The sequence below is a fragment of the Sphaerodactylus townsendi genome, linkage group LG02 (assembly GCF_021028975.2).
Source record: "Sphaerodactylus townsendi isolate TG3544 linkage group LG02, MPM_Stown_v2.3, whole genome shotgun sequence".
Taxonomy (NCBI): Eukaryota; Metazoa; Chordata; class Lepidosauria; order Squamata; family Sphaerodactylidae; genus Sphaerodactylus; species Sphaerodactylus townsendi.
The window spans coordinates 153,251,529-153,264,601 of NC_059426.1; the positions used below are offsets into that span (position 1 = coordinate 153,251,529).

The following is a 13,073-nucleotide window of genomic DNA, read 5'->3' on the forward strand; positions in this document are numbered from 1 at the left end:
CCAAAATTTCATGTGTGTAGCTTCAGTTCTGTTGATGAGTCAGTCAGTCAGTGAGTGGTATTTCACGTTTTTATATACACACACACACACACACACACACATATATACACACACACATATATATATTTCACGTTTATATATATATATATATATATATATACATACACACACACACACACATATACACATATACACACACACATACATACATACACACACACACACACACACATATACACACATAGATTTGTAGAGCATTTTGTAGAAGTCATTTCCAGATGGGAAGCCATGTGGCAATTCAACATAGAATAATTGTTGGTAGTCTTTAAGGTGCCACAGGACTCCTATTTTACTTTCTAGGACAAAAGTTGGGGTAGGGCTTATGAGAATTGGTAAGCAAAGCTAAAACTGAGGTAAATTGGGGTAAAGCTTTTTTTGGATTATTGGGGTAAATTGGGGTGAAGCTTTTTTTGGATTATGCCTACGTTCCTCCCATAATATGAACACTGTCCTAAGCAGAGCAGCAGTGGCGTAGTGGTTAACAGCAGGTGCATTCTAATCTGGAGGAACCGGGTTTGATTCCCCGCTCTGCCGCCTGAGCTGAGGAGGCTTCTCTGGGGAATTCAGATTAGCCTGTGCACTCCAACACATGCCAGCTGGGTGACCTTGGGCTAGTCACAGCTTTTCGGAGCTCTCTCAGCCGCACCCACCTCACAGGGTGTTTGTTGTGAGGGGGGAAGGGCAAGGAGATTGTAAGCTCCTTTGAGTCTCCTACAGGAGAGAAAGGGGGGATATAAATCCAAACTCTTTTCTTCTTCTTCTAAATGCCGGCTCAAAGTACAAACCTCTTGAATTGCTCCAAAAGATTATATCAAACTTGCTTATCCAAGCTGGATAAAAATGATGCTATGCACATATGTTTTTTCCTGTTCAGTATGGTGTCCTTGCCAACAAATTTAAGTTCTCCCATGGTGTGTCCACTTCTTTTTTTCAGGATTACTGTCCTCAGTTATTCAAATTATTCTGGGGTTAGGTGTTCCTAATAATCTCTCATTTTCTGACTATAACGCTACGGTTATGTGTGATAATAAGACAGTAAGAAGACGCAACTTGTAACCTTTCTCCAGTAAGAAAAATTAATCATCACCATTTCTACTTACCAGTACAACTAATCCCATCAGTTTCCAATTCATAGCCAGGGTCACAGCGACAAAGAAATGAGCCGTAGGTGTTGATACAGTTTTGTACACAAGGGTTGTCAGTTGTACATTCGTTCACATCTGTGGAAAACCAATACTTAGCATGTCAATAACTTTTCTGATGGATAAAATTAATGCTTTAGTGGAAAAAAAAGTCAAATTTACAATGAATCTAACACGTCTGGATTAAAGTATACTAAGTTAAAGTATATTTCCAACAAGTAATCCACCCTCAACAAGTCCACTTTAGGAAGTGACAATCTACCATTGGACACTGCCAAACACTTTACCAACTAGCTTTCATAGTATCAAGGGCCCTACTAAACATTGTATGTGGCCTTTGTTGATTTGGCAGCAGCTTTTGACTCCATTGAGAGAAATCGACCCTGGACTACATTAGCTAGCATCAGAGGTGTAGCTAGGGAAAATTGAGCCCGGGGCAAAATCTGGATTTGCGCCCCCCCCCCCAGGTAGCCCCCCTCCCCCCATGACCAAAGACCACCCTCCCCCACTACAGCCAAAGAATGATTTTTTGCACCAAGTCATCTCAAAGCCACCATCACATTATAGAACATTTCCCAACTCACAAATCTGAACACAGCAATGGGCCATGGCATACAGCAGAGATTAACAAAATTTGACAACATTTTCAAAATGTTTAACAACTGTTGTAACACTTAAAAGTATTTTAAGTGCCATACGACTTAAAATGCTTTCAAAATGTTTTGTTTCAATAATGTTTTATTACCCTCCACTCATTCCTTTGCATTTCTCCCAAGCATTGCCAAAAATAATAGCCAATTGGGATTAATAATATCAAACCCTGACCAAGTAGGAGACACCTGGTACAAGTCTGAATTTCCATCTCTTTCTCCTGAATGCCTATTTCAGACTTGTATCTACAAAATTTAAGTACACTGCAGATTTGTCCTTTAATTGCTAAGGAGTTGCAGCCCAAAGTAACCCTGGATGACCAAAAGGTTTCTTCCCAGAGGCTGAGGGCTTATGTATTCTTTGAATTTATATGAGTGAGCATTCATCTGCCTGGGTATGCCAAGGCCAGAAGCTGCTGGTGGGCTGCTTGAAACACAAACTCAGAATCTACTTTCTTGACTTGCTCCTTGAAAAAAATCTGTCTTGAGTGCTGAAACTTGTGCCAAAACTTCCACATTCAGGGGCATTAAACCTCTGAATATCAGGTGCTGCAAGAGGCAACTTTATCAGACTTTGGCCTCCTATGCCTTTTTGTTGAACCTCAGAGAGTTTACTGTGGGAGTTTACTCCAAGCATTCCAAAACATCACTCTCTACAAGCCCAGATGCACAGCGATGTGTTTGGGTCCCCTGCTCCTTCTTTACTAGGCTCCTTTGTTTACAATTTAGACATCACAAACACACTTCAAAGAAGATATAGCTTCTTATTAGGCTTAAAACATGCAACATTGCGTGCAGAACTAGGGTTGTCTGCTCCAGATTGGGAAATACCTGGGAGATTTTCAAGGAATGAAAAAAACCTGAAAGGGAAGGGGGGTTCAAGAGAGAGGACAGATTTCAGTGGAGTGCAATGCAGAATCTACCATGTACAAAAGTTGCCATTTTCTCCTGGTGAACTGATCTCTGTACCACAAAATCATTTTGTAATTCCAGGAGATCTACTAGCCACCACATGGAGGCTGGAACCCTTAGCTAACTATTCATTCCACTATCTGTAGTAGAAAAAAAAAAAACCCACATTTTGCAGTTACTCTGAGAGAGAGCCGATATTATAACATTATATGCCCAAAAAACTATACCAAAAACAAAATAGCCACAGGCAACTAAAAAATAACAAGGGGGAGAGACTGGAAGGTTTAAAGATAGATCTTTTTCAAAGTGGAATCAAGTATGCAAATTATGCTGCTTGTGTGCTGTTTGTATAGATGCAGTTGTATAGTGCTAAACCATTACCTATGAAGGGATTATTTTTCATATTCAATGCACTAAGAGATCTCCATACAAATGCAATTTCACAGATATAATACTGTGCTTATGCTGGAAGAAAACAGGTAAAAGCCATAAACTAGCTTTGTTTTATTAGCCCCTAGTGAAGCCCCTATAAAACTGAAGAACTAAAAGAGACACCTTTCATTTTTTTCTTTTTAAAACTTACCAATGCAGAGTTTCAGAAGGGGTATGCATGATCTCTTCTCCCACTCTCCTGGCTCGATCCTGGCTCCTATCCCAGCCTTTTTTCCTCCCCCCCCCTCCCCTCCCCTCCCTCCCTCATGAAGAGCAAAATCCAAAACTGAGAGAAGTGAATGAGGAGTGAGGGAGAGCAGCAGCGATCAAGACAAGCGAGGCAAGGAGGGAGGAAGCTGACTGGAGACAGGCAAGGAGAAGGGGAGAACGGCTGGAGATCAGGCAGAGGAGGGGAGGCGCTGGGATGGTTTTGCGCCCCCCACGTGACTCCCACGGGGTGCGCCCGGGTCAAGTGTCCCCGGATGTCCCCGTGGGAGCTTCGCCACTGGCTAGCATAAATATGGACAAACATTGATTATTTTTCTTATGGGAATTGCATGTTGGTATCTTTGCTACAATCATGGTGGCTAACTCTGGATCTTTAACTGAGGAAATCCCAATCTCCAGGTGAGATAAAGCAAAGGTGTGTATTGCCCCCTACACACGATCTTCAACCTAGATCTAAATAACATAGTGTTTAGGTTATCTGGTTCTGAGTTTTTTCCCCATTTCTTTAGGCTCACAGAAAACTTCCATCCTCTTGCATACCGACAACATGGTTTTAGTCTCCCACACACGTATAGGTCTAAGTAAATTGCTGTACAGATTAGGTGATTTTTGTAACAAAGAGGCTTTACAGATTAATTATATTAAGACCAAAGTTATGGTTTTAGAAAAAACAAGCTCACAAGGTCTCCTGGGAAGTATAGTTCCCATCAGCCATTTTTATGCCTGAACTGTGAATAGGCCTTTTTTTCAGCCTGAAAAAGTTCTAGAAAAAGGAAAGGAATTAAGGTAAGTGTGGGAAGGGGGGAAGGGGGGGCGCGCAGGGGGGCCATGGGGGGGGGAGAAAATATAGGCTGTGCACCGGGCGCAGTTTGGCCCAGCTATACCTCTGCCTTCTGCTGCTGCTGCTCCCGAGCACCTGGTCTGCTAAGGCATTTGCAATCTCAGGCCCCTTCTGCACACGCAAAATAAATGCATTTTCAAACCACTTTCACAACTGTTTGCAAGTGGATTTTGCTATTGTGCACAGCTTCAAACAGCACTGAAAGCAGTTTGAAAGTGCATTCTGCATGTGCGGAATGAGCCTCAGATCCAGGAGGATCAAGATTGGTTGCCATAGACCAGTGGTGGCGAATCTTTGGCACTCCAATTGGCCATGCTGGCAGGGGCTGATGGGAATTGTAGTCCATAACACCTGGAGTGCCAAAGGTTCACCACCACAGCCATAGACTGACTTCTTCATGACCTAGGACCCACATATTTGAAGAACTGTTTCTTTCCACATGTCCCTAAGTAGCAACTATAGTCATTAGGAAGCCATCCTCAGATTTGGCTGGGGATACTTTAATTATTATTGCAAGCCACCCTGAACCAAGAGAAGAGATAGTATATAATTTTTAAAATAAATAAACACATATTACATATGGGTCAAGGTTGCTTGCTGCTCTCAAAAACTGCAAGAACTGTCCCAATGAATGCAGCTACTTTTTGAGTATTTCACTTTCTCCTCCACCATTGCCTTTGCTTCTCCTGAACTTTAACATAGAGATGCTCAGGCACACAGCAAGTAATAAAACATAGGGGGCTTTCTTTCCCCCAATAGACGTGTAGAAAAGTTCACTCATGAGAAAGTCACAACTCTAGACAGGAAGAAAGGGAAGTTTATGTGCCAGTCACTTGATCCACTTCTTGTCAGCACTATTGAGTAATGTCCAGAGTTGCCTACGCCCACTAGGGAGCAAGAAGAAAATATTCTAGCTCTGCTGTGCTCACCTATCATAATATTTATCAGGCAGCAATGGGTGATGTACTCCAATCTCTATCAACCGAATAACACTTCAGTGCAGAAAAGACTGCATTTGACCACTGTGACATCTTTAAAAAATTCTGCATGATCTGCTTGGAATCCGACTTCAATGCAGCAAACAACTGAAATACATCCGGCAGGTGCTTCCTTGTTTATCTACTAATTTAAATTCCAACTGTTTTAAGCATAACAAAACCTGGCCAAGACCAGCAGGATAAAAAGAAGGGGAAAGGTTAATGTGATGGCAAGCTTTAACTCTTCATAATCCTGTTTATGAGCAAATTAATGAGATGCTTCTTGGGTTATTTTCCCCTTGACTGTTGATAATTTTATGGCTTTAGTACAAGAAATTAGTACAAGAAATTACAAGAAATTACACAAAGTATCAAAACACATAAGCAAACACACACACACACACACACACACACACACACACATACAGGGCTGTATGTATTCTGAAATAATACGACAAAATGGGATACATTTTGCATGAGGCGCTAAATTCAGCATTCTGGGAATCCCATCAAGTTTCTAACTGTTTTCAAAAGTGTGCAGAAAATACCCTGAGCAGCCTCAACTGCTGATGTGTCTGAAGAGTTTCCCGTTGTCAGTGAGTGGGAGAGCACATCAGTACCCCTCAGATGATAAGATTTTTAGTGAGGGTGGTGTACACATAATTTAAATAAATACATTTGCTCCTTATTATGCATATATCAATACAGAATCCCTGCACCACAATTTAATTTTTTTTGAAAATCAAACTTTTAAAGCAAGGTCAAGTATGCAACACAAAAATCCAGAACACACTGACAGGAGCAAGAGAGCAATCAGCACAACACATCCGATGCTATATAAATCTCAAAGAGCCTTGGGCTAAGAGCAGACATGGCAGCTACTGCCTCTCATTCTCTCTGCACGCACAGATTACCTTGGCATGATCTTCCATCTTCATTCAGGATAAACCCTGGATTGCAGGTACAAGAGTAAGAGCCAGGGACATTGGCACACAGCTGCTGGCAGTAACCGTAACGACATTCATCTATGTCTGAAAGAAAATTGTGAATGATAAGTCTGACTCATAATTGAACCTGCCACATGAAACAAAAGATATGATTGTAGGCCAGTGTTTCCCAACATTTTCGACATCATGGTACCCTTGACCTCACTCTTCATATCTCAGGGTACCCTTGAGGTTCGTTTGATTTTTTTTTTGCATTTTTAAGGGTTTTTTCCATTTTTGGCCTGCAGGTGGGGGGAGTGGCAGGCAGGGGGAGGAGAGGGAAAGAAGTGTTGACACCTATGTTATTTGTTTGCCTAAATTTGGCATGGATTGGGGGGATTTAAAGGGAGAGCTCCCTTTAAATCTACCCCCCAATCCCTGCCGAATTTAGGCAAATCAAACAATGCTGTTTTTCAGTGTTGTTTAAAGGGAGCCCATGAGGCTCCCCTCTTCAAAATCCATTTAATTCCGGTGGGGGAGCAGTAGCATTGTCATGGTACCCCTGGGACGTGCTCATGGCACCCCAGGGTACCACGGAACCCTGGTTGGGAATCAATGTTCTAGGCAGACGCGTAGCAGCAATGGGGATATCTGAGGGCGCCACCATTGCCGTCACGTGTTGGGGGCACAGCCGAAGGCATTTCAGGGGTGGGGCGTGTCGGGGGTGGGCGGATAGCTCATGCCCCCGGTACAGTTCCCTCTTTCTTCGTCACTGACTCTAGGACCCAAGACAACAATACTAATAATTATTTGGTAACAGATCTCTTGCCTTGACTTGGTTGGCTTAGGATAGCCTGATCTCATCAGATCTCAAAAGCTAAGCTAAGGCAAGAAGTCAGTCCTAGCTAAGGTACTCTTTGAGATGGGACATCCTCTACCATGGAATACTGAGTGAGGTAATTCGCTATGCGGTGCAGAAGCTTAATGGCAAACCACCCCTGTTAGTCTCTTGCCTTGAAAACCCTATTGGGTTGCCATAAATCAGATATAACTTGATGACACTTCTCTCTACCTTTGGATGGGAAACTTTCACGTTGCTACTGCTCTTGAGGCAGCTTGTACTGCTGACCCTGATAATGTTGGTAATTACTGTACCTATAGGACAGGGGTAGGGAACCTGCGGCTCAAGAGCCACACGCGGCTCTTCTGCCCTTGCACTGTGGCTCCACGAGCCAAGCTGCTGGCCCCATCCTTGCCCGCCCTGCAGGCAGCAGGGTGGGCACACCAACTGCCTGCAGCCGGCTGGGCCGCGCCGCGGGCTTCCCCTCTCACCTGCGCCGTTGGAGCGGGGTGGGTGCTTTCCCAGCGGCTGGCGAGGCCGAGCTGCTGGCCCCATCTTTGCCCGCCCTGCAGGCAGCAGGGCGGACGCATCCATGCGCTTCTCAGAATGAGCAGAGTAAAAGGTTAAAAAACCCAATATATATAGTGTTAACTTTATTTTAAATGTCAAAAACTATTTGCGGCTCCAAGTGTTTTCTTTTCCCATGGAAAACGGGTCCAAATGGCTCTTTGAGTGTTAAAGGTTCTCTACCCCTGCTATAGGATCTATTGGAGTGGTACCATTGCACAGCCTTGAACTTTTGTCTATATGGGGTAGAAGTCAAGGATACAGAGGTCTAGTTGATCACTAAAGACTTCACAGGTTTCCACAGGTTATGCAGGATGTCATCAGTAGATTTGTGGAATAATTGGCCATTCTTCCAGAACAAAGTGGGGTTTCAGTTCTCAGGAGAGAACAATACTGAGGACTGTTGGCACCCAAACTGTGTTGGATGGTGTAGTACAAGAGAAGAAAGATATTATCCCTGGACACTTTCCAGACAAGGGTGTTCTTACTGATGATGTTACTCTGAACAAAAATCAAGGATGGCCCTGCAATACTTCCATATATCATTCTAGCAGTAGCTTTCCATGGAAATATTTTAATTCCCATTATGAATGGGTTTCAAAATCTTTTAAAAAATCAGAATGGCAGGGGTTGCATGGCTTATTGACTTAACTGAAATTGAACACACAAAGGATAGGGATGAAAGGAAAGAACAAAAAAACCCTCTAGTTGATTAATAGCGTTCAAAGCCAATAATTTTAACATTGAGCTGGATATAGTTTTCTCTTTCTCATCCCAGAAAAAAAATCAGTTCATCCACTCAATCAGTTCTTCTTCCTTTTTTGGCCCCAGTTTTTATTTGGGATTTATAGTGGTTTTGTGACTAGTAACACTTCAGACTTCAAATTCTTCATAAAATGAGTTCTACATTTATTTCTCTACCCCAACACAGCCTTATGGACGATTCTATGTTTGTACCAATAGTTCCTTTCTCCCAACACCTCAATCATTTTGACAAGCAGCAGATGGAAAAGACAATATTAGCAGGTATTCTTGTCTGAGAACATCCTGTAAACAAGGTCATAATGGATGGATGGATTTTTGGAATCGCAAGTATGCCCTTTTGCTTCCAAACTGGAACAGACTGCAGTATTTGGATCAAATGTAAAGTCCGATCTTCACATCTGGCAAAGACCCATGTTTAAGAACTGGGATCTTGATGCGAATCTCAGTTGTGATTACTATATCACACTTCTTATAAATGCAGAGTTTGCGCAACAGAGAGGCAGAGGCAGTTGCTTACTGTAAATAAAGTTGACAGGCTACAAAACAGGGAAGAGTAAACTTGGAAACAAAACAAGAAAATATCTTTCTAACTGACTAGCTCGATTAGCTAATTTGTGCCTTGGCTATCACATGGCTAACAAGCTACTAGACAGCATGTGCAGAGAGTAACAAAGGATATATACCTATTGCCTAAGTGCAGACCTGCATGTATCTTATGGGGGTCTGCTTGACCAATAGGGGTCAATTACCTGGTCAATGACTTCTGACATCACTAATTAGCAAGCATAACATTAACTCCTTCATTACTGGACTGTGTGACTGACACTTGCAAAATTCCAACAGATCTCCACTGAATAGCTACAAAGGAGTGAGATGAGGGGGTGAGTTGTAGCAGAGAAGCACTTCCTCCTTTGGCTATTTATTCTATTGCAATGCCCTTTGTCAAGCCACTTTCCCTGCAACTTGGATCCTGCACACATCTTTGGCACATGGAGTGTGAACAAAGAAGCTGGGAGAGGGAAATGTTTAATCTTTTCTTTTGAGGCAAGTTATTTCTGCACCCCACTAGTTTGCAGGAGACATGTAATTCCAGCCAAACTGTTTACGATGAACCTGGAAACACACTTCTCAGATGCATGAGAACATTTTCAATAGTTTTCCATCTTGGATTTAGCTTATGATAATTGCTACCACCACTGCTTCTATTACTTAGCACTTTCCAAGAATAGAATAGAGGGTCCTTGTGATTTAAACAATCCTTATTTAGGTGCTGTGTGGTTTCCGGGCTGTATGGCCGTGTTTTAGCAGCATTCTCTCCTGACGTTTCGCCTGCATCTGTGGCTGGCCTCTTCAGAGGATCATCTGAAGATGCCAGCCACAGATGCAGGCGAAACGTCAGGAGAGAATGCTGCTAGAACACGGCTATACAGCTCGGAAACCACACAGCACCCAAGTGATTCCGGCTGTGAAAGCCTTCGACAATACAAATCCTTATTTATTTATTTAAATATTTGTTAGCTGCCTTTCTGCCTTGCAGAACTCAAGGCAGCTTACAATATAAATAATTTTTCAAATAAAAATACATAAAAGACCACAATTTAAAATCTCCATATAGGACTATCAATAAGTAAGAATAAAATTAGTCATAAGAACATAAGAACAAGCCAGCTGGATCAGACCAGAGTCCATCTAGTCCAGCATTCTGCTACTCGCAGTGGCCCACCAGATGCCTTTGGGAGCTCACATGCAGGATGTGAAAGCAATGGCCTTCTGCTGCTGCTGCTCCCGAGCACCTGGTCTGCTAAGTCAAATGCATCCTAAATAAAACTGTCTTTCATTGCTTCCTGAAGTTCAACGAGGAGACGGCCAGATGTCCCTTCCTGGGGAGGCTGTTCCACAATCATGGAGCTGACACAAAAAAGGTTCTCTCTCATGTGCCTACCAGATGACCTTCTTTGATTGGTGGGACAGTTAGGAGGGCTTTCCTTGTGATTTTAATTCCCAAGTAGGAACATATGAGAGACAATGGTCCTTCATATACCCAAGTCCCAAGCCACGTAGGGCTTCACAGGACAAAACCACCAGCTTGAATTGGGTTCCAGAGCAAATCACTAGCCAGTATGCTTGCTGTAATATCAGATCACAAGCACCTAGTAGTGGGCCCCGCCCTGACAACCAATCTAGCCTCATCATTCTGCACAGCTGCAGCTTCCAAATCCTCTTCAAGGGTTACCCAAAGTAGAGAGCATTGCAACCGTACAATCCAGATGTAACTAAGATATGGATCACTATGGCTATGCCTGACTGTCCCAGGAATAGACACAGCTGATGCACCAGCCGAACCTGTTCAAAAGAACTCTGAACCATAGCTGCCACTTGGTTTTTGAAGGTGATTGCTATGTTAAGTAGCACACCCAAGCTGCAAACCAATCCGGAAACATTTGTCACTATTTGTGCCTACACTTTTAGAACATATCCATTAAATAGCCAACATAAAATGTATTATATGCTTTTTGCACCTGTGCAATCAGCAGTATACATTTGACAAGTGATCATAAGAGCTGTTTGCAAGGTTCATGAGCAGACACTGAAACACTGAGAGACAAGTCTCAGTTCAAAAATCATGACTTTATTTTTCCCCATTTTGCTTTATGACCTACTAAACATCATCAGCAGAGACTGCAGCAGATGAAAAAGGTAGCAGCAGCAAGGAAGTTTAATCATATGACAAAACAGCATAATTAGGAAAATGAACACATGGATGCATCTGAACAGCTCACCAAATAATTGGCTCAGTGTGACCCTTTCTACCAAGTAGAAATCATTGCATTTTTTTTAAAATGCACTTCATCCTAATGTATAACCTGTTGGAATTTCCAGCCTTGCTTTGCATGCAGCAGCAAGAGCAGAATGGAATTCTGGGAAGCTGAACAAACATTCTAAAGGTGACAGTTAAAATCCGTTGGTAGTGTTCTGTTCCCACACATTCTCAGAGACTGTCTGACTGACTAAGAGAAAAGATGCTCTGTATTCTGCTGTGTATACTGCTGTAAACCAAATGATATAGAAATGCGCTCTGACTAAAAGATATTGTAATGCAACCAAATTGTAACAAACCATGAGCTGTGCATGTAACTATTATTTGTGATACTGTGTATATAATGTAAATATCTCTCTCAAGTTAAGTAAAGTTCTGCTTATGTTTTAATGAACTTCTGAGGTAAAACGGCTGGTCTTTTGACAAATAACTATTCTAATTTGACGTGCTGCACAATCCACATTTCTGCCCACAACTTTGCTTGACAGGATTATATATACCAAATATACCTGTTGCCCTTCATAACCTACCTATACATTGTCCTTCCAAAAGCCAATATCCTTCAGTGCAGGAGCAAGTGTATCCTCCTTCAGTGTTGATGCAGATTTGGGTGGGGTTGCACTGATGTGACTCCGTTGCACATTCATCAATATCTGTAATATAGAGATGTGTCACAACAGCACCATTAAAGTATCCATACACAAAGCAATATTTGTTTTAACTACAGAGCCCCAGTCATGCAATCAGGCACATAAAAGCTATATCTGTGTCAAATGTAATGCCAGAATATATTTGGAGCTGCTTTGACCACAGTTTCTGAAGCAGTGAACAAAATTCACTCTGGTACTTCATGAGCCAAAGTACTAAGTGCATGAAAATCCTTGGCAGTTCAGGAGACACATCCACCCAACAGATGCTCTGACTCATGTAGAATGGATTCACTGACTAAGGGTATTTCTAATATCTTTGGTATGATGTTACATTTCCCTGTTGCTTTCCTGGTATATAACATTTCTGTGGTAACATCAACTGAGAATTTGTAACCAAATGCAATTAAAAATGTCTTCTATGTTATGGCTGATCTCTAGGACACTAGAAATGCAGTCCTCAACATATCTGAAGCATAATTTCACAATGTAGGTTTCCAGAGTTCAATGGGACTGACCCTCCAGTAAGCACATTGAGATTTTTGCTGTTTTTTGCACAGTTTCATGGGAGTAGTCCCTTTAGAAGAGTTGCCTCTTAGTAACACTATTTGGTTGTAGTCCAGTTTACGCATACTTGGAAGCAAGTCCCACTGAATTCTGCGGATCTTCTTTCTGAATAAACATGGGATCCAACAGTTACTAGGAAGTAAGTCCCACTGAACCCATCTCAACTCAGCTGTATGTGATTTTCAGTATTTCTGGGGAAAGGGATCCAATAAATAAACTAAACAGATACAGTTGGAATCCAACTGTAACCCAACTCAGCATTGTTTCAGGACTATACATGATCTTCTTACATACCAAGGCTTTCCACAAACTATGCAAAGCTGAATTGTTCAAGAAGAATTTTCTACACATAGAGTCACACCATACAAAATGTTTCACAAAGTTACTTGCATAAATTCTTAGTGACTGTGGTTTGTACTACCATGTATCACCTGCTGAAGCAAGGGTCCTACTGTGTAATTTTTGCCTCATTTAATCTGTCATAATAATACTTTTGCTTTGTTTCAGTTCTGATCTTTAGATTTCTGGTTGGTTCTACAACCCTAATTCCTATGCCATTATTCACTGAATGCCCCATCCTATATTGTACTCGTACTGATTCACTCTGTGTAATCTACTTGAGTCCAACTAAGAAAGGCAGACTATAAATAATGCAAATAAATAAATAAATATGTAGAGAACACATCTAAAGCTATTGTGT

At 41.9% G+C, this 13,073-nt stretch overlaps 1 protein-coding gene across 5 annotated transcripts in view; it reads right to left on the reverse strand.

Moving 5' to 3' along the window:
• FBLN5 (fibulin 5) overlaps nt 1–13,073 on the reverse strand; it is a 68,890-nt gene that overhangs the window by 16,814 nt on the left and 39,003 nt on the right. For all 5 annotated transcript variants that reach the window (XM_048485215.1, XM_048485214.1, XM_048485212.1 and 2 more), the window contains 3 exons: nt 11,690–11,812; nt 6,157–6,273; nt 1,161–1,280 (listed from right to left, as the gene is read on the reverse strand). In XM_048485215.1, coding sequence (XP_048341172.1) covers nt 1,161–1,280; nt 6,157–6,273; nt 11,690–11,812 — 360 coding nt within the window. The remainder of the gene's footprint in view (nt 1–1,160; nt 1,281–6,156; nt 6,274–11,689; nt 11,813–13,073) is intronic.